The sequence below is a fragment of the Mustela nivalis genome (assembly GCF_964662115.1).
Source record: "Mustela nivalis genome assembly, chromosome: 14".
Taxonomy (NCBI): Eukaryota; Metazoa; Chordata; class Mammalia; order Carnivora; family Mustelidae; genus Mustela; species Mustela nivalis.
The window spans coordinates 448366-471151 of record NC_139033.1 but is presented as its reverse complement, the minus strand read 5'-3'; the positions used below and the strand labels follow the sequence as shown (position 1 = coordinate 471151).

The following is a 22786-nucleotide window of genomic DNA, read 5'->3' as shown; positions in this document are numbered from 1 at the left end:
GCCTCCCCACGGGAGGGCGGTGCTCAGGGACTAGGTGCCGAGCCGCCAGGGCTGGGGGCGGAGGCAGGTGAGAACCCGTGGTTGGGGTTGCCGGCTGGTGAGAGGTTCCGCCGGACTCCCGGCTTCTCTGGCTCAGTGTCCCCGACTCTGGGGATCGGTCCCGAGCGGTCGGCGAGTTCCAATGTGAAGTGATTTGGATCTTCAGACAAACGTAAGTTTCCCGGTTCCGAGCCTCAGTTTCCTCCAGTAAGAAACGGGATCACGGTGGTACTTGGCTTGTAGTGCGGCTCGTGTCATATATTAAGGTAACGCACGCAAGGCCTATAATGGGTGGTAATTCTGCAGAGTGTGTAAAAATCGAAACCGCGCACACCTGCTGACCCACCCAGCAAGTCACTTTCTAGGACTCTGTAATGTGGAGATCCTGGCTTACGTTTCCAAGAAGGGGTTTGACCGCTGTTTTCTGCAGCCTGTGATTTATCATCGTGAGGCTTTGGAAACAGCCTGAAGGTCCAGAGAAGCGTTCCTTCTGGCCCATGATTGCATTTAAATTTCTGCCTTCAACAGTAGCAATAGTAAAAGCTGCAACTAAGAACACAGCCAGTAACGATAAATAGATCAGGAATAGAATGACTGTGATGTGCCAGACATTGCCAGGTGTTCCTCTTGCATTATGTAAGGTAACCTTTCCTAAAACCCACTGAAGGAAGTATGGTTCTTGTCCCCACATAGCATGAGGAAACCGAGATTCCTAGCCACTGGAGTAGTTGAGTAAAGATGACCTCACTGGAGAGGGGAAGAGCTGGGATTTGAACCTAGGGCTTTCTGTCTAGTACGCTGCCTCACTATACAGCCTTTGGGGCACATCGCAACTGCTGAATGGTAGCTGCCTTTTTTGTTCGAATTATGAGTTTGAACTAGGCATTCTCTTAATATACTAAGATCTGGTGACTTTTCATCCTCTCTCTGGCTTTTTCTTTCAGGATTCTTAGGAGCCATGCTGTCAGAAGTCCTGCTGGTGTCCGCTCCAGGGAAAGTCATCCTTCACGGAGAGCATGCTGTGGTTCATGGCAAGGTAAAGTTCCTCAGAGCCTTTGAGAATTGGGTACCTCTTCTCCCCAACCCTACCCTTAAGCCAAAAGGAAGCCTGGAGGCATAGCCTGGGAGTACGTAGGAGAAGAGATCTGTTTCTCTGCAGTGAAGCAGGGAAGAGACAGGCCTTACGTCCATTGAAGGGCTTCCCTGGCCTCACCCAGTAAGAGAGCACAGAGTTGAAATTGAAATGTAAAGTTGTGCAGGTGGAATGACACAATCTGGAAGGTGGGCTTCGGTGGAGAAGAAAGGAGGTTGGAGCCCTGAGCCTGGGGGCACCTCAACATTCAGAAGTGGGGAAGATGAGGAGGAAACAGCAAAGTCTGAAACATGCATTATCTCATTTAACTCGTAGGACGCCCTCCATGGTTAAACTTTGATTATCCCATTTTGCAGATATGGAAGCTAAAGCCTAGGAGAAGCAGCTTGACCAAGGTCCTGTACACCTTAGCAGAACAGGGAATAAACCTAAGTCTGTCTGAAGTCACAGGTCATGCTTTTTCCACTCCTGCACTCCTCTACTCCTCATCATTATTTATGTTCCTAGCTTACATTTATCTTTGCTGATGTGGTGATTATGGGGAAGCTGTTCCATGGTGTGCAGGACCTCTGAAATTTTGCCAATATTGATTGGCATTGGGCAAACATCAGTAGATATTAGTTCCTAACTATGGGTAGAGGCTGTGCCACTTAGTGGGAGAGCATGCCAAGGTTGATCAGCAGTGTCTACCAAGGGCATGTGTGGGCATGTGCCCTGTATGCTAGTATGTGCTCTCTCTCCTCATTGACATTGACCCTCCGGTTTAAGACTGAAGCCCAACTCTTTGTGCCTCCCCCCACCCTCCATGCTCAGGCTCACTGCTTTTGCCCTTTATTCTACAGGTAGCACTGGCTATGGCCTTAAACTTGAGAACATTCCTCCGGCTTCAGCCCCACAGCAATGGGAAAGTGTGCCTCAACTTACCAAACATTGGCGTCAAGCGGGCCTGGGATGTGGCTGGACTTCAGCTGCAGGATACGAGCTTTCTGGGTAAGTGCAGTGAGGAGGGACCAGGTGTGGGAAGAGCCTGGGCGCTACCTAGAGGGGAAAGGGGACAGACAGCTGGGTAGTTATTCTAGGCTGTCTCTGAGAGGGCCAGAGACTAGCCACTCTGGGGGTGTTTTCTCTCAACCCCATAAAATTAGCTTAACTCACTTATTTGTTTTAAATTTAAGAGCGTTTTAAATTTAAATCATGGACTGCGTCTGTGTGGGCTGTGGTGGACTGATTGTCAATGCCTGTTGTTGGGTGAAAAACCACAAGATGCAAATAGCATGTATGTAAGGAAAGACCCAGATTATGTACCAGTACATATGTACACGCAGGGATGATTAGTGACCTCTGGGTCCTAAGGTCTGAGAGTGGACAAAGGGTGCCTTCCTTCTGGAGGATGGTTTTGACAAGGAGAGGGTATTGATTGGCATTGGGTGTCATTTAAAATAAAAGTAACGGGTGCCTGAGTGGCTCAGTTGCTTAAGTGACTGCCTTCGGCTCAGGTCATGATCCCAGAGTCTCAGGATCGAGTCCTGCATTGGGCTCCCAGCTCCACGGAGAGTCTGCTTCTCCCTCTGACCTTCTCCCCTCTCATGATCTCTCTCTGTCTCTCTCTAAAATAAATGAATAAATCTAAAAATAAATAAATAAATAAAAATAAGATACTTATTAATTGGAAAAGAGAGTCAATAGTGAAACACCATCAGTAATGAAAAAAAGTCACCTGCTACCACTGCCCCCTGGCCACCACCCCCTCTCCCTCCGTCTGGCCCATATCTCTCAGCATTTTGGTGTTAATCTTTCTGGATTATTTTCTGCAGGTGGATAGTTAGATTGAGAGAGATGGGGAGGATATCTTGTCCCTTAACCAAAATCTGATCAGGCCATACAAACTTGTCAGACATGTGTGTTTTTTTGTTTTGTTTTGTTTTCTTCAGAGTATCAGGACTTTCTTTCCTTGCCAATAAATAAAGTCCCCTGTCCTGATTTTTGATAATACTGTGAATCTTGTGTCCCCTCCTAAGCAGGCAGGGTTTTTCATCTGCACGGTTGCTTGCCGCCCGCACCAGAGCTGAAGGGTGTTTTCTGTCCTCTGTACATTCGTTTGCTATCTCCTTGCCCAGCTGATGCCTCATTGTTTGGAACAGTGTTTCTCAGCCAGAGTGGGACAAGTGAGAGTGCTCTGGGGGTCTTTTCCTAACTGCTCCCTGTCCCCTGGGAGGATCAGTCCCCAGCAAGCCACTTCCGAATATTGCAGGAAGATGGGGGAACCATCGAAAAGCCCCATTTCCCAACCAGTAAGGCCTTGGGATCCCCTGGGGAGGTTTTCATTGTTGTTGTTCTTAACAATAGGGACAGATATCTGATCCTGCCCCTCTCCTATTAAGAATGGGGGTCATGGTGGCAGGGGACTGGGCAGATGAGTTTTTTTTTTTTTTTTTAAGATTTTATTTATTTGACAGAGAGAGACGGCCAGAAAGGGAACACGAACCGTGGGAGGGGGAGAGGGAGAAGCAGGCTTCCCACTGAGCATGGAGCCCATCTCAGGGCTTGATCCCAGGACCCTAGTTCATGACCTGAGCCAAAGGCAGACACTTAAGGACTGAGCCACCCAGGTACCCACAAGCAGGTGTATTTTGAAAGAAGCTCCCTGGGTGATTCCAGGAACATCCTCAGTGAGGACTTTTGGAGCAGACCCAGACCCCTTGCTTTCTATGGTGCACTGGGCTCCCTTCCCCGAGGTTGGAGATGTTCCCTTGTCTGTGTGAGCCTGGACACGTCACTTAACCTTCAGAGCCTCCATGAGCAGAGTCCTATGGCCTGGGAGGGTTGCTATGAGGATCCAATTGGATAGGAGGTGGCGCAGTGTGTAGCATGTGTGTGAGGACTTGTGAATGATTTCCCCAAGGAGAAAAAGAAATATGGAACATAAACCTTTCAGAGACACGTTTCCTACTAGATTTCCAGGCTCTTCTGTCTTTTTCTTTCAGCGTTCTCTGGTTGCTTCCCAACAGTTACAGAACACTGGGGGCATTTCACTGGGTACTCTTATGTGGGCCAGGCACTGGACCAGTATGTCATGGTTGTTGGCGCTCTTAGAATCCTCCAGACTGCCCTGGACGCAGGTGGTGGTATCCACCCCACTTTAGGGATGAGAAAATGGAGCTTCAGGGGCCAAGTGGCTCAGGTCACACAGCACTGTCAGGGATGCAGAAAGGATTCACACCCAGATCGTTCTTAACTCTCCAAAGTCGTCTTTTTTTTTTTTCTTTTTTAAGATTTTTATTTATTTATTAATTTGAGAGAGAGAGAGAGCATGAGCACAGGGGGAAGGGCACAGGGAGAAGCAGACTCCCCACTGAGCAGGGAAGCGGGGCTCAATCCTGGGATGTGACCTGAGCTGAAGGCAAACGCTTCAGCTGGTGGTTCAGCTGGCTGAACCACCCAAGCGCTCCTAAACTCTCCAACGCCTTAATGAGTCATCCCATTTCCCTCGCAGCGCTCGGAAACATCCGTGCTCTAAGCAACACTGTTAACTGGCTCGGCTGTCTTTAGCCTGTCGTTATCTCATGGCATACATAGGACTTCCTGTGTGCCCCGCCCTAATGCAGGCTCTCCCTGCTGGCCATACCAGTGTCAGCACTTCGCATTCTCCAGTTTCGAGTGTCCCGTTCTCGAGAGTTGTTTCAGGAGAGGGATGCATCTGGGGATTAACTGAATACTGCCTTTGGTTTGGGTTTTTTACCATGGGGGTCAGACCCAGACCTTCAAGATGGAGAACTAGCCTGCACTCCGTGTGTGGATGTGGGTTTCAAGACGATCATTAATTCAGTACGTACTACACACCCGGAGCTGTGCCGTGGGTCTTACGTCCCTTATTTCAGGTTATCTCAGAGGAGGTACTTCTACTCTCCCTGCCTACCAAGAAGAGGAACTGAGGTTCAGAGAGGGGAAGTCACGTGCTCAAGGCCCCAGAGCCAGCGAATGGTACTGTTGGGATGCACACCCAGGTCTGCGTGCCCGCAAACCCCGAAGGTGCCCAACAGATGCAGCCCTGGTGCTAGGGCCATGCATCCCTGTCCTCAGATGCTAATCTCACGCCAGCTTGGGTTTCTGTGCTCTGTTGTCTGTAAGCGCACCTGCAGTCCTCTCAACCCAGCCACCTGTGCTTGCTTGTGACAGAGCAGGGTGACGCCACAGTGCCCACTGCAGAACAAGTGGAGAAGCTCAAGGAGGTGGCTGGCATCACCCAGGATGGCGCCAAACCTGAGGGCCTGGCTGTGCTGGCCTTTCTCTACCTGTACTTGTCCATCTGCCGGAAGCAGAGGTGCGTGCATGGTCTGGGGAAGGTGCGTGTGAGGTCTGGGCCCAAAGCCAGGTTCCTGTCCTGGCCACATGGCTTCTCCCAGGCCGTGTTCACAGAGGCGGCCCACTGCACATGGCGCCGTCGCCAAGGAAACTCTACAAGGAACAGTAAAGACTGTGTCTGCCCCACCCCTTAAGATAGGATCTGGGTAGTTGGCCATCAGGGAGGCCAGCTCCTGGGGGCTGGCGGTGCTGTGGAGGCCGTGTCACGTGGTGATGAAAAACCAGACGTGTTAGGGCCAACCCCATGGCGTCTGCTTACCAGCTTCCTTGAGGTTCTTACTCTCCCTGGGCCTCAGTGTTCACCTCTATAAAATGGGAGTAAGTGAGAGTCCGTACTTTATATTCTCCTTGGGAGGGTGAGTGTGTTTATTTATCTAAAGTGTGTGACACAGAGCTTGTCACACAGCTTGAGAAGTATGAGCCATTAATATTCTCTTAAGAAAACTACCGGAGGATTAGCAATATTATACATGAAGTGAGCCTAGCTCTGTCCCTAGTCCACAGTGATTTTCACTGTGATTTTTTTTTTTTTTTTTTTTTTTTTGGTCCCAGGCCCAGTGGGAAAGCCTTAAGGGACAGCTCTTTACTGAGACAGCAGGTACTGGTTGAGCAGGCCCCAGGGGCCAGGCACAGTGCGGCAGGCACGTTCACAAATGTCCCAACTCTTGCTGTCTGCTGTGGGATTTTCAACTTGAGCGAGAGGGCACATACCTTTCTGGGAAGGAGTAAGCGTTTCAGAACCTCCTGTTCTGAGTGGGGTGGTCATGTGTAGTTTGAAAAGCAGATTTGGCACTATAATTTTATAAATGGAAAAGTTTATAAAATTTATAAAAAGTTTGTAAAAGTTATAAAAAGTTTATATTTTTATAAAAATATTAAAAATTATAAAAAGTTTATAAAAATTATAAAAAGTTTATAAAAATTATAAATTTTATAAATGGAAAATCTTTTAATGGGAAATACAGAACGTGAAGTTTAACAATAGTCCTTGCTTGGGGGAAATACAACAGGGGAAGCATCCCAGAGAAGGCCATGGTGGGGAAAGGGGCTCAGTGAGGGGAGCTAGGAATGGGTTCTGTGGGTAGCCAGGAGAAGCTTCCCAGTGGAGAGGACATTTGAGAAGGGTTTTTCAGGATGGGTAGGCATTTGCCTGGGGGAGGAAGAGGCACAAGGCTTTCCCAGGCAGGGATGCAAGCAGGCAATGGCCACAGAATTTTCCTGTGTAGGGAACATTTCCACGGAATGTTCCTGTGTAGGGAGCAGGAAGAAATTTAGGGAAATGGTCCATTCACAAGGGAACCTCGTGCTTTAAATGATTCTGGTACCTCTTTCCAAGCGTCTGACTCACCATGACTTCCCGCCCATCCTGTAGGGCTGCTTTTCGGGTCAGCATATGTCTCCGAGTTCGGAAACCTGGGCCGAAGGCTTGGAGTAAGGCCCTGCCAATGTCTAGTTCTGGGCCTCGAATGCTAATTCGATCTCAGGAGAGTCATGCTCTGTACCCCCACTGTGTTCCAGGGCCCTGCCCAGCCTGGACATCACGGTGTGGTCACAGCTGCCCACTGGGGCCGGCCTGGGCTCCAGCGCCGCCTACTCTGCGTGTATGGCCGCCGCTCTCCTGACCATGTGTGAGGAGATCCCAAACCCTCAGAAGGATGGAGTGTCCGCCAGCAGGTAGTCTCCGCCCTCTCCCTGCTCACTCTCCTTTCTAGGCGCCAAGACCCGAGTGTGGGTTCTCAGAGGACTCCCTGCCAGAGGTGTCATGTGGCCATTGTACTGAGACACAGGGGCCAGAAGGCAGGCCCAGGCTATGCAGCCAGGGATGGTAGAACGAGACTTGCACCCGGGCAACCTGAACCCAGAATCTGACCTCTTTGCCCCTTAGCTAAGCCACTTCAGGTCCCCCACCTCTCACCCCCACCTTGACTCATTTGGGTTCAAGCGCCCGTGGTGTGGCAGAAGGAACCTGAGCCTGGAAGTAGGGAGCCATTGGGCCCACTTCTGCTGTCAGATTACTGTGGGACCTTGACCTTGGCCCAGCCACTGTATCCCTCGGGGCCCCAGCGTCCTTATCTGTAGCAGGTTGGGTGGTTATATGAGAAAAGAAAAAGAAGTAGAAGATGCCAAGAAAGAAACACGGGGGTATTAGATGAAGGCATCACCCTTTGTAGGAGCCCTTGTCCTCATTCCATGGAGGGGGCATTGCCTCTGCTGTTCTCACTGTAAGTCAGTGAGGCCAGTCGGGACAGTCGCCAGCAGCCTTGTCTGTCACCTTGAGCAGCCATCCCAGTCTTGGAGGTGATGCCGTCTGTCCGGGGCCCCACCTCGGGAGTGATGCCAGTCCAGAATCCAGCCTGGCAGCTTCTTGGTGAGGTCTGTCCTTGGGCCAATAGGGCTCAGGGGGGCCCCCCCGCTGGTGGCCTTGGGTACCCACTGTGTGCCATGTTGAGGGGACCGCTGGCCGCATCTCTACCCCAGGGCAGCTGGCTGGAGAGAAGGCTGCTCAGGCTATGCTGGGTACCAGGACGGATGTGGCCGTGTGTTTGCTCCCAGAGCGGTGCTCCCATGCCCTGCCTGCCCGCTGTGGGGGCCCAGGCTGAAACAAGGTCACGCTGTGCCAGCCTGCGGTGGAGGACCTCTTTCCTCCTCCAGAACTCAGTTTGGAGGTTTCCTTCCTCAGCCCTGAAGATGCTGTGCTTTCCTGATGGCCTGGCCCCACTGGGTGCCCTGTCTGGTCCATTGCTTTCTCTTCTAACACATGGAGGTTAAAATACAGTTGAATTCATGCTAAGGTCCCTTGGATCCTTGTGGCCTTGGCGGATCCGGGGGCCTCTCGATGGGGTGTGTCTGTCAGCATCCTTCATACTTGCTTTGGTTGGTTCCTGTGCGTGGAGAGAAGTGGGAGGGGTGGGGAAAAGGTGGCTTTTGTTGGGGAAAGAATTCAGAATATGATGAGAGATGCACCAGTAGGAAACACAAGGTGATGGTTTTCAGGAATTTCAGTGAGGTTTGGCTGGTAACTCGCTACAGGCCATTGCTTACCCCTTCTTCTCTCGGCTCTGTTTCCTCCTCTGGAAGCGACTCCTGATGGGCCTTTGGGGGGCCCTCCAGCCCTGATGTTTGGTGATTCTGTGTTACCATGGTGCTTGTTAGCATGTGCTAATCACAGATTATAACCTAGATCAGTGAAGGCCTGCTTGCCCTGGGTCCCCCGAATAGACTTGTATGTATGGGGCAGCAGACCAGCTGTGTGGTTCAAAGGGCACGGGTGACTTGTGAGTGTGTGTGCGTGTGTTTGTGTGTGTGTGTGTGTGTGTGTGTGGGCATGGCTTCCTTACAGTGAGCTCTGCTGCCTCCCCTGAAGACCCAGTCTTTCCTTTCCAGGCCCCAACCCTTGCCCTGGCCCTAGCATTTCTAAATCCTACAGAACTGGAACCCAGTCTCCTCTGAAGAGGGGGGTTAGAAATCTGCGCGCCCCACCCCCCCAAGAAACCAGTGGGAGCCTGAGTCCTGTCCCTGTAGGAGGATACTTCAGCCATTATGTCAACCGGCACAGATGTTTCTCTTTCTTCATATGATGAAGATCAGAGATCTAAACTTATCTGAAAAGCTAGAGAGGCACCATTTGTTCCCATTGGAATGGCCAGCTTTGCAGCAATTGTTGCATATGGATTATATAAATTGAAGAGCAGGGGAAATACTAAAATGTGTGTTCGCTTGATCCACATGTGTGTGGCAGCCCAAGGCTTTGTTGTGGGAGCAGTGACTCTTGGTAGGTTCTTAGAGGAAATTTTCAAGTTTCTAATTCCCATTAATAGATTTTATAAATCAAGGTATGGGGTATTCCATGTATAAGGAATTCTGGGCAAAGCCTAAACCTTAGAAGAAGAGAAGCTGTCTCTGTTTTGTTGGTGGTGTTTGCTTTAGTTAGGCATTTCATATTGAGTTTATATGTTTATGTTGAAAATAAATCATTTGAATGGGTCAGATAATATGGTAGTTTAAGTATTGGCTTCCTTTCTTGCAGGCTTGATTTGCCTGGTTACCAGATTACTAGTGACCAGTCAACTAGCTAGGTCATTCAGGGGAGTCACATTAGCACAAAAAGAAGAAACGTGTCACTTTTAAATGGACTGGACAGTGGTAAAATATGCTCCTCCTTAAACTCTTATGATAAAATCAGTTAGAAAGAGGACAGTGGGGGCACCTGGGTGGCTCAGTGGGTTAAAGCCTATGCCTTTGGCTCAGGTCATGATCCTAGGGTCCTGGGATCAAGCCCCGCATCGGGCTCTCTCCTCGGCAGGGAGCCTGCTTCCTCCTCTCTCTCTGCCTGCCTCTCTGCCTACTTGTGTCTGTCAAATAAATAAATAAATAAAATCTTAAAAAAAAAAAAAAAGAAAGAGGACAGTGTGCCAGTCCAGAAGTACTCCTAGTTGCTGATTTGATTCTAGTATCAAAACATGCTTTTGATGGGGGCACCTGGGTGGCTCAGTGGGTTAAAACCTCTGCTTTCGGCTCAGGTCATGATCCCAGGGTCCTGGGATCGAGCCCCACATCGGGCTCTCTGCTCTGCAGGGAGCCTGCTTCCTCCTCTCTCTCTGCCTGCCTTTCTGCCTACTTGTGATCTCTGTCTGCCAAATAAATAAATAAAATCGTAAAAAAAAAAAAATGCTTTTGATGTTATGTAGGAATCCCATTTAACTTTTTTCTGCCTATTTTGCAGATTGATTGGGTACTTCAGTTTTTAGGACTGGTTGGCTCTTAATCCTTTCAGAACAGTGCTTGGAATATAGTAAGCTTCCCAACAACCTAAAATACGTTTATTTAAACTAAACCTAAAAAGCCGATAAAGAGCTGTTTAGAAGTAATATTTATTTCAGAATCATAGTTGTAAACATGAGAATAACCTAACTGTGGATCCCAGTTTAGCTTTTTTTTGTAACTGCAGAGTTATATTTATGCTGCTCTTGTATTAGAATAATTTTTAAATGTTGAAATGTGTATTTTAAGTACTAATGCAAAGGTTAAGTGAAAAACACTTTTTTAAATGTATGAAGCTTGTTTATTTTCTCTGTAAGAATCATAAATGTTAACAAATTACCTACAGTTGAAGTGATTGATGATTTACTCACAAGGTAGTTTGGTCAGACATAATACACAAACTTTGGTATACTCCAGAATGCTTTATTACATTTGTGAAATTTTCTTGTCGAACCTAAATTTATATTCCATGGTGATAACATGGAAAAAGTAGTGTTAGTAAAGAAGGTGAACACAAAAAAAAGAAAAAGAAAAAAAAAGAAATCGGAGCCCCTGAAGGATGAACAGTGCACAGAATGGGAGGGAGATTCACCTCTGTGGAGACAGCCAGGTCCAGGGCTGGGTCAACTGCCCATTTGCCCCATCATTCACTTGCTCTGCAGTTCCTGGAAATGCCTGACTTGCTCAGTTCCAGCTGCTATGCTACCTCAGTCTGGAATGTTTTCCTTGCACATCTTGCCTTGCTGACTCCCCTGCACCCCGCCCCCGCCGTCCCTCAGGCCCTTCCCTTTCCAGATGTGGGACACCCTATCCTCCTGCATCGCATCTATCTCCTGGGGGTTGTAGTTAAATACTGATTGCCGCTGGGTACCCCCTGTCTGTGAGATGCCAAGCCTTAAGCTGTCAGGGGCCATGTCTGGTTCATCCCCTGTGTGAGTTTAGTTATGGGTCTACAGTGGATGCCCAGTAACTATAGGACAGACGAGAGAATCTTGTCGGCACCATGGAGCTCAGTCTTGGGAGCTTGGGCCCCAATCCACAGGTGTGGTGCTGATATAGTGAGTGGCACCAGCATCTGCTCTACCCACCTGAGTGTCAGTTTCCTCTTCTGTAGGAGGGGATAGTAACTGTACCTTCCCTGTAGGGTTTTTGTGGGATTCCAGGAGATGACCGCTGGAGAAAGGCTTCAGCTCAGTGCTCGGCATTTGGTGATAGCTTTGAGACTCTCAACTCACCATGCGAGTTGGGGGGCATCACATCCACATTTGACCAGTGAGGAGAGAGGCTCAGAGGGGGCGACGGCCTTCCCCAAGACCCCACAGCAAATGAGCATTGGACCAGGCGCAGGGAAGGGGCTGACCATATTCCTTATTCGGTAATTCACAGGCCTGGGGTCTGCTCACCCCAACTGTGCATGAGCCCACACGTCTCCCGAGCATGGCTCGGAGCATGGCTGCATGCTTAGGAAAGATCCAGAGCTGATCCATGCTCGTGGGACCCACTGAGGGTGTCTGGGGCTCCTAGAATCCCATTCCTGGTAGGCTTTGGGAAGGGTCACACGTTTGCTCCCTGGTCCTCACAGCAAGGGTTCCAGAGAAGATTATGTGGGGGGTTGTGACAGTGGTAACTACTGCCCACCACTCGTGGACACCTTGTTCGAGACCTCTGCAGCCAGCCCTGGATGGGCGTGACCATCCTGCAGATGACAGTGGGGCTCAGACAGGTTATGTAATGGGCCCAGAGTCCCTCACTGCTAGGTCTGTGTGCATTCAAAGCCTGGTCTCACTCCACAGTGCCGGGTGGAGGGGGCTTCAGAGGCAGGGAAGGTATGGCACGCTCTGAAGTGGAGAGGTTCTAGGATGTTCTGTTTCTGCGTTTAAGGGCCCAATCCCCTCTGACATTTTTTTAGTCTCCACCAAGCTTAACCTGTGGATCCTTTGCCCTGCTGCCCTCAGCGACACTGGGCCTGCACTGTCTTCTGAGGTACGGATGAACTCCTGTGTCTTCTCCAGGTGGGCCGTGGAGGATTTGGAACTAATTAATAAGTGGGCCTTCCAGGGGGAGAGAATGATTCATGGGAACCCGTCTGGAGTGGACAACGCTGTCAGCACCTGGGGTAGGGGCTGCCTCAGACTCGTTTTTTTCTGTTTTTAATATTTTATACATTCTTAGGACCATCGTAGACACCCAGGCCCTGTCAGTTTGGATTCTGAGGGAAATAGTATTTTCCTGTTCGGGGGTGGGGGGTAAGAGAAATTTCAGGGCCCTGCCTCACATCTGAATCTAATCTCTGGTGCGGGTCGGAGCAGAGCCTGGGAAGCTACAGTTTCGGGGAGCTTCCCAGGAGGGTCCCTGTGGTAAAGCCACAGAGCCACACCAGCGGGACTCCGCTCCAGTGAGGACTTATAGGACCTGGCCGCAGTCCAGGCCCTCCCTCCCCACTTGGCTGGTGGTGTGAGGACATGCAAGCTGGAGGGCAGGCAAGCCTTTGTGCCCTCCTGGACCTTGTGTACCTGGGCCTGGGATGGGGGGCAGAACTCTCATCGAAACCTCAAGCCCCGCTTCTCTGCCAAGAAGCAAAGATGCATAACTTGGCCTACAGCTCTGACCCTCCTCTTCTTGTCTTTAGGAGGAGCGCTCCGGTTCCAACAAGGAAAGATCTCCTCCCTGGAGAGGTAATTCTAGGCCGGAGCAGCAGCTCCTGGCATGGCTGTGGCAGTGAATCCCAGGGTGGGGGAGGCGGGCCTCTAACCTCATGGTAAGGGACACATGTGGGCCACGTGTCCCCGGGATTTCTCTCTCCTACCCCGTGAGGCCTCTCACCTTCTGGGCTGCCGCTCTCAGATCGCCAAGGACTTAGAGGGAGAAGTCATGGACGGCCATGAACGTTCACCTTCAGACCCCACACCCCTGGCCTCTCAGTCATTTAATCCATCTGCCCACGTGTTCATTTCGCAAATGAGAACTGACATCTGCCTGTGTTCCTGACAAGTGTACTAGGGTCTTGGACTCCAAAAACGAGATGACAACTTTTCAGCCCATTTCACATCCCCCTGGAGGGATCAGGATCACCACTGAGCATGGGGAAACTCAAACACCCTCTCTTCTCTGCGAACTCAGAATGGATACGTACAGAGGACATGGGAGCACGTGCTTCTTGGCAGTTCCTTGAGCCCGGATTGAGTTGGTTGGTGTTTGTCCCAGGGCACTTGGCGACCTTGGCGACCTCTCCGTGGGGATGAGGGTGAGGAGGGTTATCTGCATGAGCTGCCATGTTTTCGCTCCCACCGGCTCCTCCAGGATCTCCCTGCCTCAGCTCTGTTGTCTTCCGGGAGCCGAGCCTGCCTTTCTGATGGCCGGCATTAGGGTTTCTTTAACCTGGGCGCCTCTGACATTGTGAACTCGATCATTCTCTATGGTGGAGGGCTGTTCTCTGCAGCCTGTTTGAGGTGTTTAGCAGTATCCCTGAGCTCTCCCCCACAAGATGCCAACAACACCTCCCCCATCTCCCAGCTGTGACAACTGGAAATGTGCCCGGACAGTGCTGCATGTCCCCTGGAGGGCACAAACTGCTCTGCACCAAGGAGGAACTAGGGCCATTTAAGAGAGAGGGACCAGCCTTCTCTGGCTGCTGTGTGCTCTGGGCCCTGGAGCTGGCGGGGCCCGAGGGGGGCTCTGCCAGGTAAATCGATGCCTGGTGCAGTGACAGCAGGAGTCAGTGTGAGACTCGAGATGCCAGAGCTGGGCCTGCCTGCAGGGCTCCTGGTCATCCTCAGACTGGCGTGACATTCATCCTCAGAATGAAGGCATCCAGAGAGTTCTGAAGATGCTGTGACAGTGGAGGGGGTCATCAGTCAGGGTACAGATTTGGGGGTGGTAACGTCTTATTCAGGGTTTCCTGAGAGCTCGTCATACCCTAAGCTCCAAACTGGGCCCCAGGGAGAGAAAGCCAGCCAAAACGTGACGTGGGCACATGCACATTCTCCTGGACAGATTCTCCTGGACAGATTCTCCTGGCTTTCCAGGTAGGAGGAGGCAGGGGGAATGGCCCCAGAGGCGTGTTCGGTGGCCAACTGGTGGTGGTGTGCGGGACGGAGGCTCTGGGGTCTGTGGGCCTTGCTTGGGGCCTAGCTCTGCCACTCATGAGACAGGTGCCCTTGACCAGTCGCTTTTCCTGAGGCAGACATCTTGTTGATGCAGTGAGGGTCCTGAGACCTTTATCTGTAGAGTGCTTTGCCCTTGGCCGACCAGATTTAATTCCACAAATATTCCTGAGCAGCTACCATGTGCTGGGTGCTGGGGCCGCAAGCAGGGAAGAATAAAGCCTGCTTTCAGGGAAACTCACATTTTGTGGGAGACAACAGCCAACGAGTGGCCCCGTAAGAGCATGGCTGTCAGTTGGGTGCATGACTAGGGGAGCCTCTGATTAAGTGACATTTGAGCAGGAACCTGAATGGAAACCTGAAGGGGAGGGCAAAGAGGAGATAAGATTGAGGCATTGGCCAGAGCTTGCATGCACAGTCTCTTACAGAGCAGAGCCTGGGTGGTGGTCTCTGGCTGCCCCACGGAGCCCGGGATTTTGTGGGGCTGGCGGGAGCTGGCAGCAAGCCTGCAGAGGACTTGCCTAAGAAAGATGAAGACACAATATTCAAACTCCTCCCACCCCCGATGGACAGGAACACAGAGCAAACCGACCTTCACTGCGGGCTGCAGGGCGCCACAGAGAGCAGATGGCAGATTCTCTGAGAAGCCGGGAGGCCAGACTCCGCGTTAATCCCCACCAATGGCTTCAAGAGGAACCCTTTCCCCCCAAACCACACATGGTGCTTCTCCATGGAAAAAAATGCGTTGTTTGCGAAGTGGATCAAGATGCGGCCTCCCAGAACGCTGCCCTTTTGAGGAACGGCTTGTCTTTAAGGGGAAAAGAAAAGCCAAATAGAATGTTCATCTTTTATAACGTTAAAAAAAAAAAAAAAAAAAGAAGCTGGCCTCCAAGGGTGAGAATCGATATTAATTTCATGGGCTTATGGGCGGCAAGATCAAGCAGGTTTCTGGCAGGCTTTTGCAGCCTTATTGGATTTTACAGTCTTGGGTTGTGAAAAGAAAAACGGATAAAGGTATCAAGGGGTCTGCATGTCTCCAGCTGTTTCAGGCCAGAGCTCATCCAGATGCTTTGTCCTCCATCCCCGGCCCACAGTGCTCTGCAAGGCAGCTTGGGGATGATAAGAAATGGCATGCGGAGTCCCCAGGGGCTGCCAGCCATAGGACAGGTGGGATTGTGACTTCAGGAGGTATTCTGAAGCTCTGGGGGTTTGGCAAGGGCAGCTTACCGTGGCCGCCCTGGGCCTTACCTGGGGCAGCCCAGCAGGGATGACGGACTCCCTCTAACCCTCTCTGGCTGAGCCAGGGCAGCAGGTCCGGGTGCTGTCAAGGCAGTGCAGGGGTGGGCCCCACCTGCTGGGAACCCAGCACCCACACAAGCCTTCCTACCCCTGGGCTCACTGTACCAGCCAACCTGGGCATCTTTGCTCCCTGCGTGTACCTTCTCTCTGTGATCCGCTCCAGATCCCGTTGCTTTTCTTCCTAAATCTCTAGATCCTTCCACTCCACCAAGCTGGGGTGGCCCACAGAACAGAACCTCCACCCCTTCTTGTATCCTTGGCTGCGGTACCTTTTAACTCCTCAAACCCGGTGAACTTGGCGTTTTCTGCCAGCTCCAGGCTGAGCCAGACCCCTTCACGTGTGCCCAGCCCATAGCAGGTGCCCCACTGAAGTGAGGTGGGTGGGTGACAAGCCAAAGGGAAATACCTATCTGCCTGGGGACTGGAGTGGAGACGCAGCTGTGACTGGCAGCAGGAGCCTCCCGCTCCCCTCTTTCCCTCTTCAGCCTCCCGAGAGCCCCTCCCTGGGCCTTTGCTTCCTCCTCTGTGACAGGGTGGGGTGACTTTGGGATGGCCCCTGGCCCTGAAACTTCTCTTCTGTCCTGAGCTCAATGGGGCCCCTCTTTACCCCACAGGCCACTGGCTCTGAAGATCCTGCTGACCAACACCAAAGTTCCTCGCAGCACAAAGACTCTTGTGGCCAGTGTCAGGAGCCGGCTGCTCAAGGTGCCCTCCTGGTCTGCTCCTGGGCGGGGTTATGGCAGGGCCTCAGCAGCCACGTCTGGGGGCTCGAGCCTTCCCTCTGCCCCGTGGGTTAGTGGAGGGCTGGGATGGGCAATGGGGACCAGGGGAGGCAGTTGTGGCAGACAAGGAGCTGCTGGGTCATCGCCCCCACCCCCCACACAGCTGGAAGGCAGCACAGGAAGTGTCAGGTTTGGTGGCTTGGTGATGAGAACCCCCCACTCATGTCAGGGTGCCGGGCAAGGCAGATACCTAGGGGGGATGGAGAGGGGGTTTCCTTGGGGGGGCAGGGAGTGGGCTGGAGGGACACCTCTCTCTCCTCCCAGGCTTCATGGGCCCTTGTTTCCTCTCCCTCCAGTTCCCAGAGATCGTGACACCCCTGCTGACCTCCATCAATGCGATTTCACTGGAGTGCGAGCGGATGTTGGGGGAGATGGCTGTGGCCCCGGCACCAGAGCACTACCTCGTGCTGGAAGTAAGAGCCTATCTGCGCGGCAAAGAGCCTCTCCAGCGCCGCTGTCAGGCAGGGACTCCCCATCGGCACTCAGAATCCCCCGAGCCAAAGCAGAGAGGCTGGGCCCAGGCCAGGGGTCCCGTGTGTGCCAAGGCCAGCAAGCATGCCTTCTTAATCCTCTTCCCAGGCAATTTAGAGCCATGGAAGGAGTACGTGCAAAGTACAGAGGGCAGTGCCCGGCACATACTAGGCATGTGCTAAGCGCCAGGGGCCAGGCTGGGGTTCCTGCCTATGGGGAACAGTGGGATTTTGCTGACGCTGTCTTTTGTCGGTCCAGAAGCAATTTCTTGCTCGCCCCCCTCTCTTTCCTGCTGTTCCTGCTAACTGCATTCTGTTCCTCTGGTGACTGTTTATCACCGGCATGCTTTGGCTCAGACATTTTTATTTATCTATTTTCAAGAGGGAGAGGGCGAGCCGGGGGGAGGAGCAGAGAGAGAGAGAGAGGGATAAGCAGACTCTACACTAAGTACAGAGCCTGATGTGGGGCTCGATCCCACAACCCTGAGATCGTGACCTGAGCCAACATCAAGAGTCGGATGTGTAATCAGCTGAGCCACCTAGGTACCCCAGTCTGGACATACTCTCACCCCATTCCTTCTTCACCATTCTCCCAGCCACCACCCTCTGTGTAATTCTCGTGTAGAGGCTGAGGCCTCACACCTTGGGTTTGATCAAATCCCAATCCGAATCCCAGCTTCAGCCTTGTTGGTCTCACCGGAGCAAGCAAGACTGGGTGGGTGACATACAGTCCCCAGCACTCCTTAACTGCCACCCTGAGCTGCTGCAGGCTATCTGCTGCCTCTCTGTCCCACTGGAGACATTTGAGTCTGCAGCCCTCGTAGTGAATGGAAGCAGCTCCTAGGCCATGCCTTTTCACAAATGACTTCTCCCTTGATCTGTAGAATCACCTGCCTGGGAAGTAGGCTGTGCCCATTTTACAGATACAGAAACCAAGGCCCAAAGAGCCACTTTCTGTAAGGTCCACCGGTCAGTGAGTGGCCATGACAGGCATCCAGCTGACTGACTTGCCTGTCTCTTTGGCCAACAGATCTTGAATGAGCGCCCACCTGGGCCAGGGGCAGGGACCCCCATCTGCTTCTGTGCTTTTGCTCCCATTTCCATAGCTGTCTGCCTCCAGTCCCCCGACGTTTGCCTTGCTGGCTTCAATTCCTTTCACGTAGAAAGGAGGGAACACAGTCCTTCTGAGTAGGAAATTAATAATGATAGAGTACTGCCTGAAATATACCCTGTTGAGCCCCTGGAGAATGCCACGGAACAGCACGTTGATTATACATTGTGTATATTTTTGGCTGTGGCAGCCGCTGAAATGTGCAGCTCAGCTCCCGGACAGCTTTGTGCTCAAACCAGCGAACTGTTCTCCTGTGTCACAACCTGTCATCTGATCCTTGACAGATTTTGGATCAGAATGTGACAGGTGTCTAAAACCTGCCTCTGCAACGTGACACCTGGCGTTCAGGCGCAGAGAGCAGCCCCCAGAAGTTTACCCTCATATCCAGCCCTTGGGGCTGGGGAAAGGCATCCGGGGCTGCCACCAGGCCATCACGCCTGTCTGCTCATTTGTCAGAAGTGCTGACGGGGGGGGGGGGTGAGGCGGGCTGCAGGGGAGGGCTGACCCGAGCCCACCCGACAGCCTAGGGCAGGAGAGTCAGGTGGGCCTCAGCAGATAGCTCAGTGATTGGCAACCCTGCAGGCGCAAAGGCGCTCCCCATTCCCTGGAGCAGAGCCGCACACTGTCAAGCCCCATGCCACAAGAAGTAGGTGGCAGCCAGAATGCTGAGGGCGCTCTCGGAGACGGGATAGATGGGAGCTTTGCATCGGGCAGACCCAGCTTCCAGGACTGGCTTGGTACCTTGGCAGCTCAGCGACTTTAGGCGAGTCACTTTCCTCCCTAAGCCTTAGCATCCCTTGAAATGAAGAGGACGGTGATGTGACCATAAAGTACTAAGAGCAGCTGATGTTCCTGAAGCCCTCATCTCAGGGTAGGCATCATGCAAAAAACTCACCTTGTCTTGGGCACCTGGGTGGCTCAGTGGGTTAAGCCTCTGCCTTCGGCTTAGGTCATGATCTCAGGGTCCTGAGATTGAGTCCGCATTGGGCTTTCTGCTTGGCAGGGAGCCTGCTTCCCCCTCTCTCTCTGCCTGCCTCTCTCTGCCTACTTGTGATCTCTGTCAAATAAATAAATCTTTAAAACAAAAAACAAACAAAAAACCTTACCTTGTCCCATCCCCATGGCAGTGAGGCAGAGCCTCTTACGATGCTGGTTTTACAAGTGAGGAAACTGAGGCCTGGGGTCAAAGCCCTCGCCTAGAACCAGGAGATCACAGAGCTGGGGCTCAAACCCAGGTACCCCCTGACTCCAGATTCCATGTGCTTAGCTTGTCCATGGCAGGGACGGTAGTTCGTTCTTAGAGCCCCAGTGCCTAGCACGGTGCCCAGCATGGTGAACGTGTTTGGCAAACACTGGTGGGGTGACTGAAAGGTTGTAGGGGGGTGCCTGGGTTCTGCTAGCTGTCAGTTTTGTTATTTCATCAACCTCCATGCCATTTGAGCCTGAGAAGAGCAGGAATTTGATGAAACAAACACATTTAGCTCTTTCCCCCACTTGTGACCTTGTCAGAACAATAAACCAGTTCTTAATTCTGAAAATAGGTGCACCTAAGGCAGCTGTGGGATGGCAGAGTACTTCAGACTTCTGAAGGTGATAGAAATCCATCCCAACCAAGCTTTAACAGAAAGGGAATGTATTGGCACATAACTGAGAAGACCAGCAAGAACAACTTCTGGCATAGCTGAATCCAGGGGCCAAAACAACTCAGTCTGAAATCTCTCTCCATCTAACATATAATCTCTGACCATGTGTAGGACAGGTAACTCTGGCGGCTTACCTCTGAAGTCAGCCAGTTTTAGCACTTCCAGGGCAGAGGCAGAGAAAACCCCAGGAGGGCTGCGGTGGCCCAGCATGGGTCACAGGCCCTCTCTGGCCAGTCACCATGGCCAGAGGCTGCTTTCGACAGGCGTGGGCCATGTGTTCGCCACCAGCTCCATCCCAGCCCCTTGGGGATTCCTGTAGGAAGGAGAGGTTCTTTGAGCTGTGGAGAGGGACCTGGTGCTGGCTTGTCTAAGCTATTTGCCATCCCAGACCAGTGGCTGTCAACATGGGTGGGGTGGGCATGGGACCTTGGCTTCAGGCACCCCAAGTGAGAACAGATGAAACCTTCTCCTCCTCCAGGAGCTCATCGACATGAATCAGCATCATCTCAATGCCCTTGGCGTGGGCCATGCCTCACTGGACCAACTCTGCCGGGTGACCATGGCCCATGGACTGCACAGCAAGCTCACCGGCGCTGGCGGCGGTGGCTGTGGTATCACGCTCCTCAGACCAGGTAGCTGGGGGCTGGGCAGGGTTGCCAGCCAGGGGTCAAGCAAACATTCTACCCAGGCAATTCGTTCGGGAGGAGGAGGACGCTGGAGAACAGCCTCACCTCTGCTGTGTGGCCTTGGTCAAGTTAATGAACCTCTCTGGGTCTTTGTGGCTTCATCAGTAAAATAAGGATGCTAACATCTATTTTATAAGATCGTTGTCTAGAATCGAGGAGAAAAGTGCATTCAGAATGCCCAACATAGGCCTGGGGCTCCTACTGGGGTGGCTATCCCTACCGTGTCCTCACCTGCCAAGTCTCCCACAAGCTCAAGAAATAACCAGGACATTGTCATCACTCGTCTCCCCTGCTGTCCCCTCTTGATGTAGCCAAGATGGGACTGACCTTGCTACAGAGCAAAGGGCTTTTTCTCCCTTTAGCATCTAGGGAAAGAGCAAGGCTGGGTAATGTGTCTGGGGCCAGAAGGGGCTCCTGGTTGTGCTCAGTCAACATACCTGCTCTCAGGACTGGGCCCTCAGAGCTCCCGCCTCCATTGCCTTCCCTTTGCCCCCTCCTCCTGGTCTGTCTTTCCCTTCCTTTACCTTCTCCTTCCTCTTTTTGTCCCACCTTTCTCTGTTGCTTTGCGGTCAGCCCGCAGTGGCCCCAGCGCCTCCCTTCAACCTTAGTGTGCCTCAGCATCAGGACATCAGCACAGTCAACGGCAGACTTTGTTGGCTCCAAGTTCAGGGTCGGGGATGATAATGAGAGAGAAGGCTTCTGGGGCGTGTCTGCTATGTCAGGCCCCTCATCTGCATTCTCTCATGTGAACCTCACAGGGACCCTGGGGTGGGGGTAGGTATTAGCCCCATTCCCAGATGAGGAGACTGAGGTTCAGAGAAGGGAAGTCACTTGGCTGAGGCACCGTGGCTGATCCGTGACAAGGCCAGGTCTGTGGGCTTCAGGAGCCCATGATTTTAACTGTTGGCTCTGTAACCACCTCCTGTCCCAAGGGTGCAAGGCTTGACATTCCAACAGGAAGACCTGGTTGGTCCCAGGCCTTTCCCTGGATGGACAGTCTCTAAGGGAGCAGACAACTGTGGGGTGACCTGCTGCTTTCCCTCCCCCAGATCTGGAGCAGCCGGAGGTAGAAGCCATGAAGCAGGCTCTGAATGACTGCGGGTTTGACTGCTGGGAAACCAGCATCGGGGCCCCCGGCATCTCCGTCCACTCGGCTGACTTCCTGGACCCCTCCGTGCGCCAAGCCCTGGATGGTCTCTGAGATGAACCTGTGCTGCTGCAGCCCCACCAAGAAGCCCCTTCCTGGGGTATTCTAGGTGCCAGAGTCAGCTTCTGTGCTGGCCAGTAAGCCCCAAGGCCCCGTGCGCCAGCCTTTCCAGCGGCCACACCCCTCCATTCCCAGCCGTATGATCTGGAACCAGCACTGGGCTGGGGTCCCTGGAAGACCCGGCCTGTGTCCTCCCTTCTCTTGAGCTGCCTGGGCAATGGGGCCATGTGGGGTCCTCTGTAATGTGAGGGGCTTCCTTCCTGTCCTCCCTGAAGCTCCCACACACCCGCCTGCTTTGGGCCGCTGCCGCCTTCTCAAACCCTCTGTCCACTTGGTTGGACACTTGGATGCAGTGTGCCTTCTCCCTCCCTCTGCCTTTACCCTTCCACCTATCTCTCAGGGTTTGGTCCCGTCTCTCAGGGTTTGGTCCCTCCCACCTCCTCCGGGAAGCCTTCCCTGACCACCGCCAGGATGACCCTGGTCCCACCTTCCTCCCTGCACACCCTGCCCTGTCTGTTTGAATCCTTCAGCATTTTGTGTGCTCTGTTCTCTACAGCTAGACCATGGGCCCCCCAGCAGTTGTGTAGTTGGTGGTCTTTGCCTTCTGTCCTCTCATCCCAGGGCTGGCTGAAGTCATGGTTAATGTACCCAGTTTCCAGTCTGTACCCACAGGTTTTGCAGAAAAGATGGCAGAAAGGAAATAAAAAGCTCTTGAGTAAACCACGGCTTCCCTGGGAGTCCAGAAAGAAGGGTCACGGTCGGATAGAGTCTCCAGCCCACCCTAGCCTGCCTCCTTTGTCCCTTTTCCAGCCACTTTCCCTGTGGCGCTCTTAAGGAGTTGAAGGAAAGAAGGGCTTTGGGTCACTCGGTTTTGTGTCTCCAGGACACTGGGGGTTTTTTGTATGGCCCTCTGTCCTCCGGGACAATTCCTACCTGCTCCTGGCCCCTGGAGCTTGAACACCCAGCAAGCTCACAGACTTTTGTGAGCCCTGGAAACAAAAACCTGTAGATTCTGGAGTCTTCTTTTTTTTTTCTGAAGTTGACCTTGTGGGGAAAAAAGACTCAAGTGCTTGTAGATCCCAATGCCTGGCACATACCTGGCCATATTTGAACTTTGAATTAACAGTCAAAGTTCCTTCTGAAAAGGCAGAATCCATCAAAAAGCCCCTGTAGGTAGCACAGTGCCACGGGGATCTTCCTTCTGAAAAGGCAGAATCCATCAAAAAGCCC

At 52.4% G+C, this 22786-nt stretch overlaps 1 protein-coding gene and 1 pseudogene across 4 annotated transcripts; both read left to right on the top strand.

Moving 5' to 3' along the window:
- Window positions 1–5: 5 nt before the first annotated feature.
- On the top strand, window positions 6–22276 carry MVK (mevalonate kinase). 3 transcript variants are annotated; one of them, XM_082699278.1, is made up of 11 exons: window positions 6–211; window positions 984–1075; window positions 1975–2122; window positions 5309–5453; window positions 7013–7168; window positions 12268–12371; window positions 12885–12930; window positions 16272–16362; window positions 16736–16852; window positions 20142–20295; window positions 21399–22276. In XM_082699278.1, the coding sequence occupies exons 2-11, from the start codon at window positions 998–1000 to the stop codon at window positions 21548–21550; spliced, it is 1191 nt and encodes a 396-aa protein (XP_082555404.1). In that variant the 5' UTR covers window positions 6–211; window positions 984–997; the 3' UTR covers window positions 21551–22276. The 3 variants fall into 3 exon arrangements, with proteins under 3 accessions (XP_082555404.1, XP_082555403.1, XP_082555405.1); XM_082699277.1 differs by having other exon boundaries at window positions 16272–16449; XM_082699279.1 differs by lacking the exon at window positions 20142–20295 and having other exon boundaries at window positions 16272–16449.
- Window positions 7181–9660, top strand: LOC309848106 (HIG1 domain family member 1A, mitochondrial-like; annotated as a pseudogene). Its single transcript, XR_014316567.1, has 2 exons — window positions 7181–9266; window positions 9328–9660. The product of XR_014316567.1 is annotated as an HIG1 domain family member 1A, mitochondrial-like (transcript).
- Window positions 22277–22786: the final 510 nt, after the last annotated feature.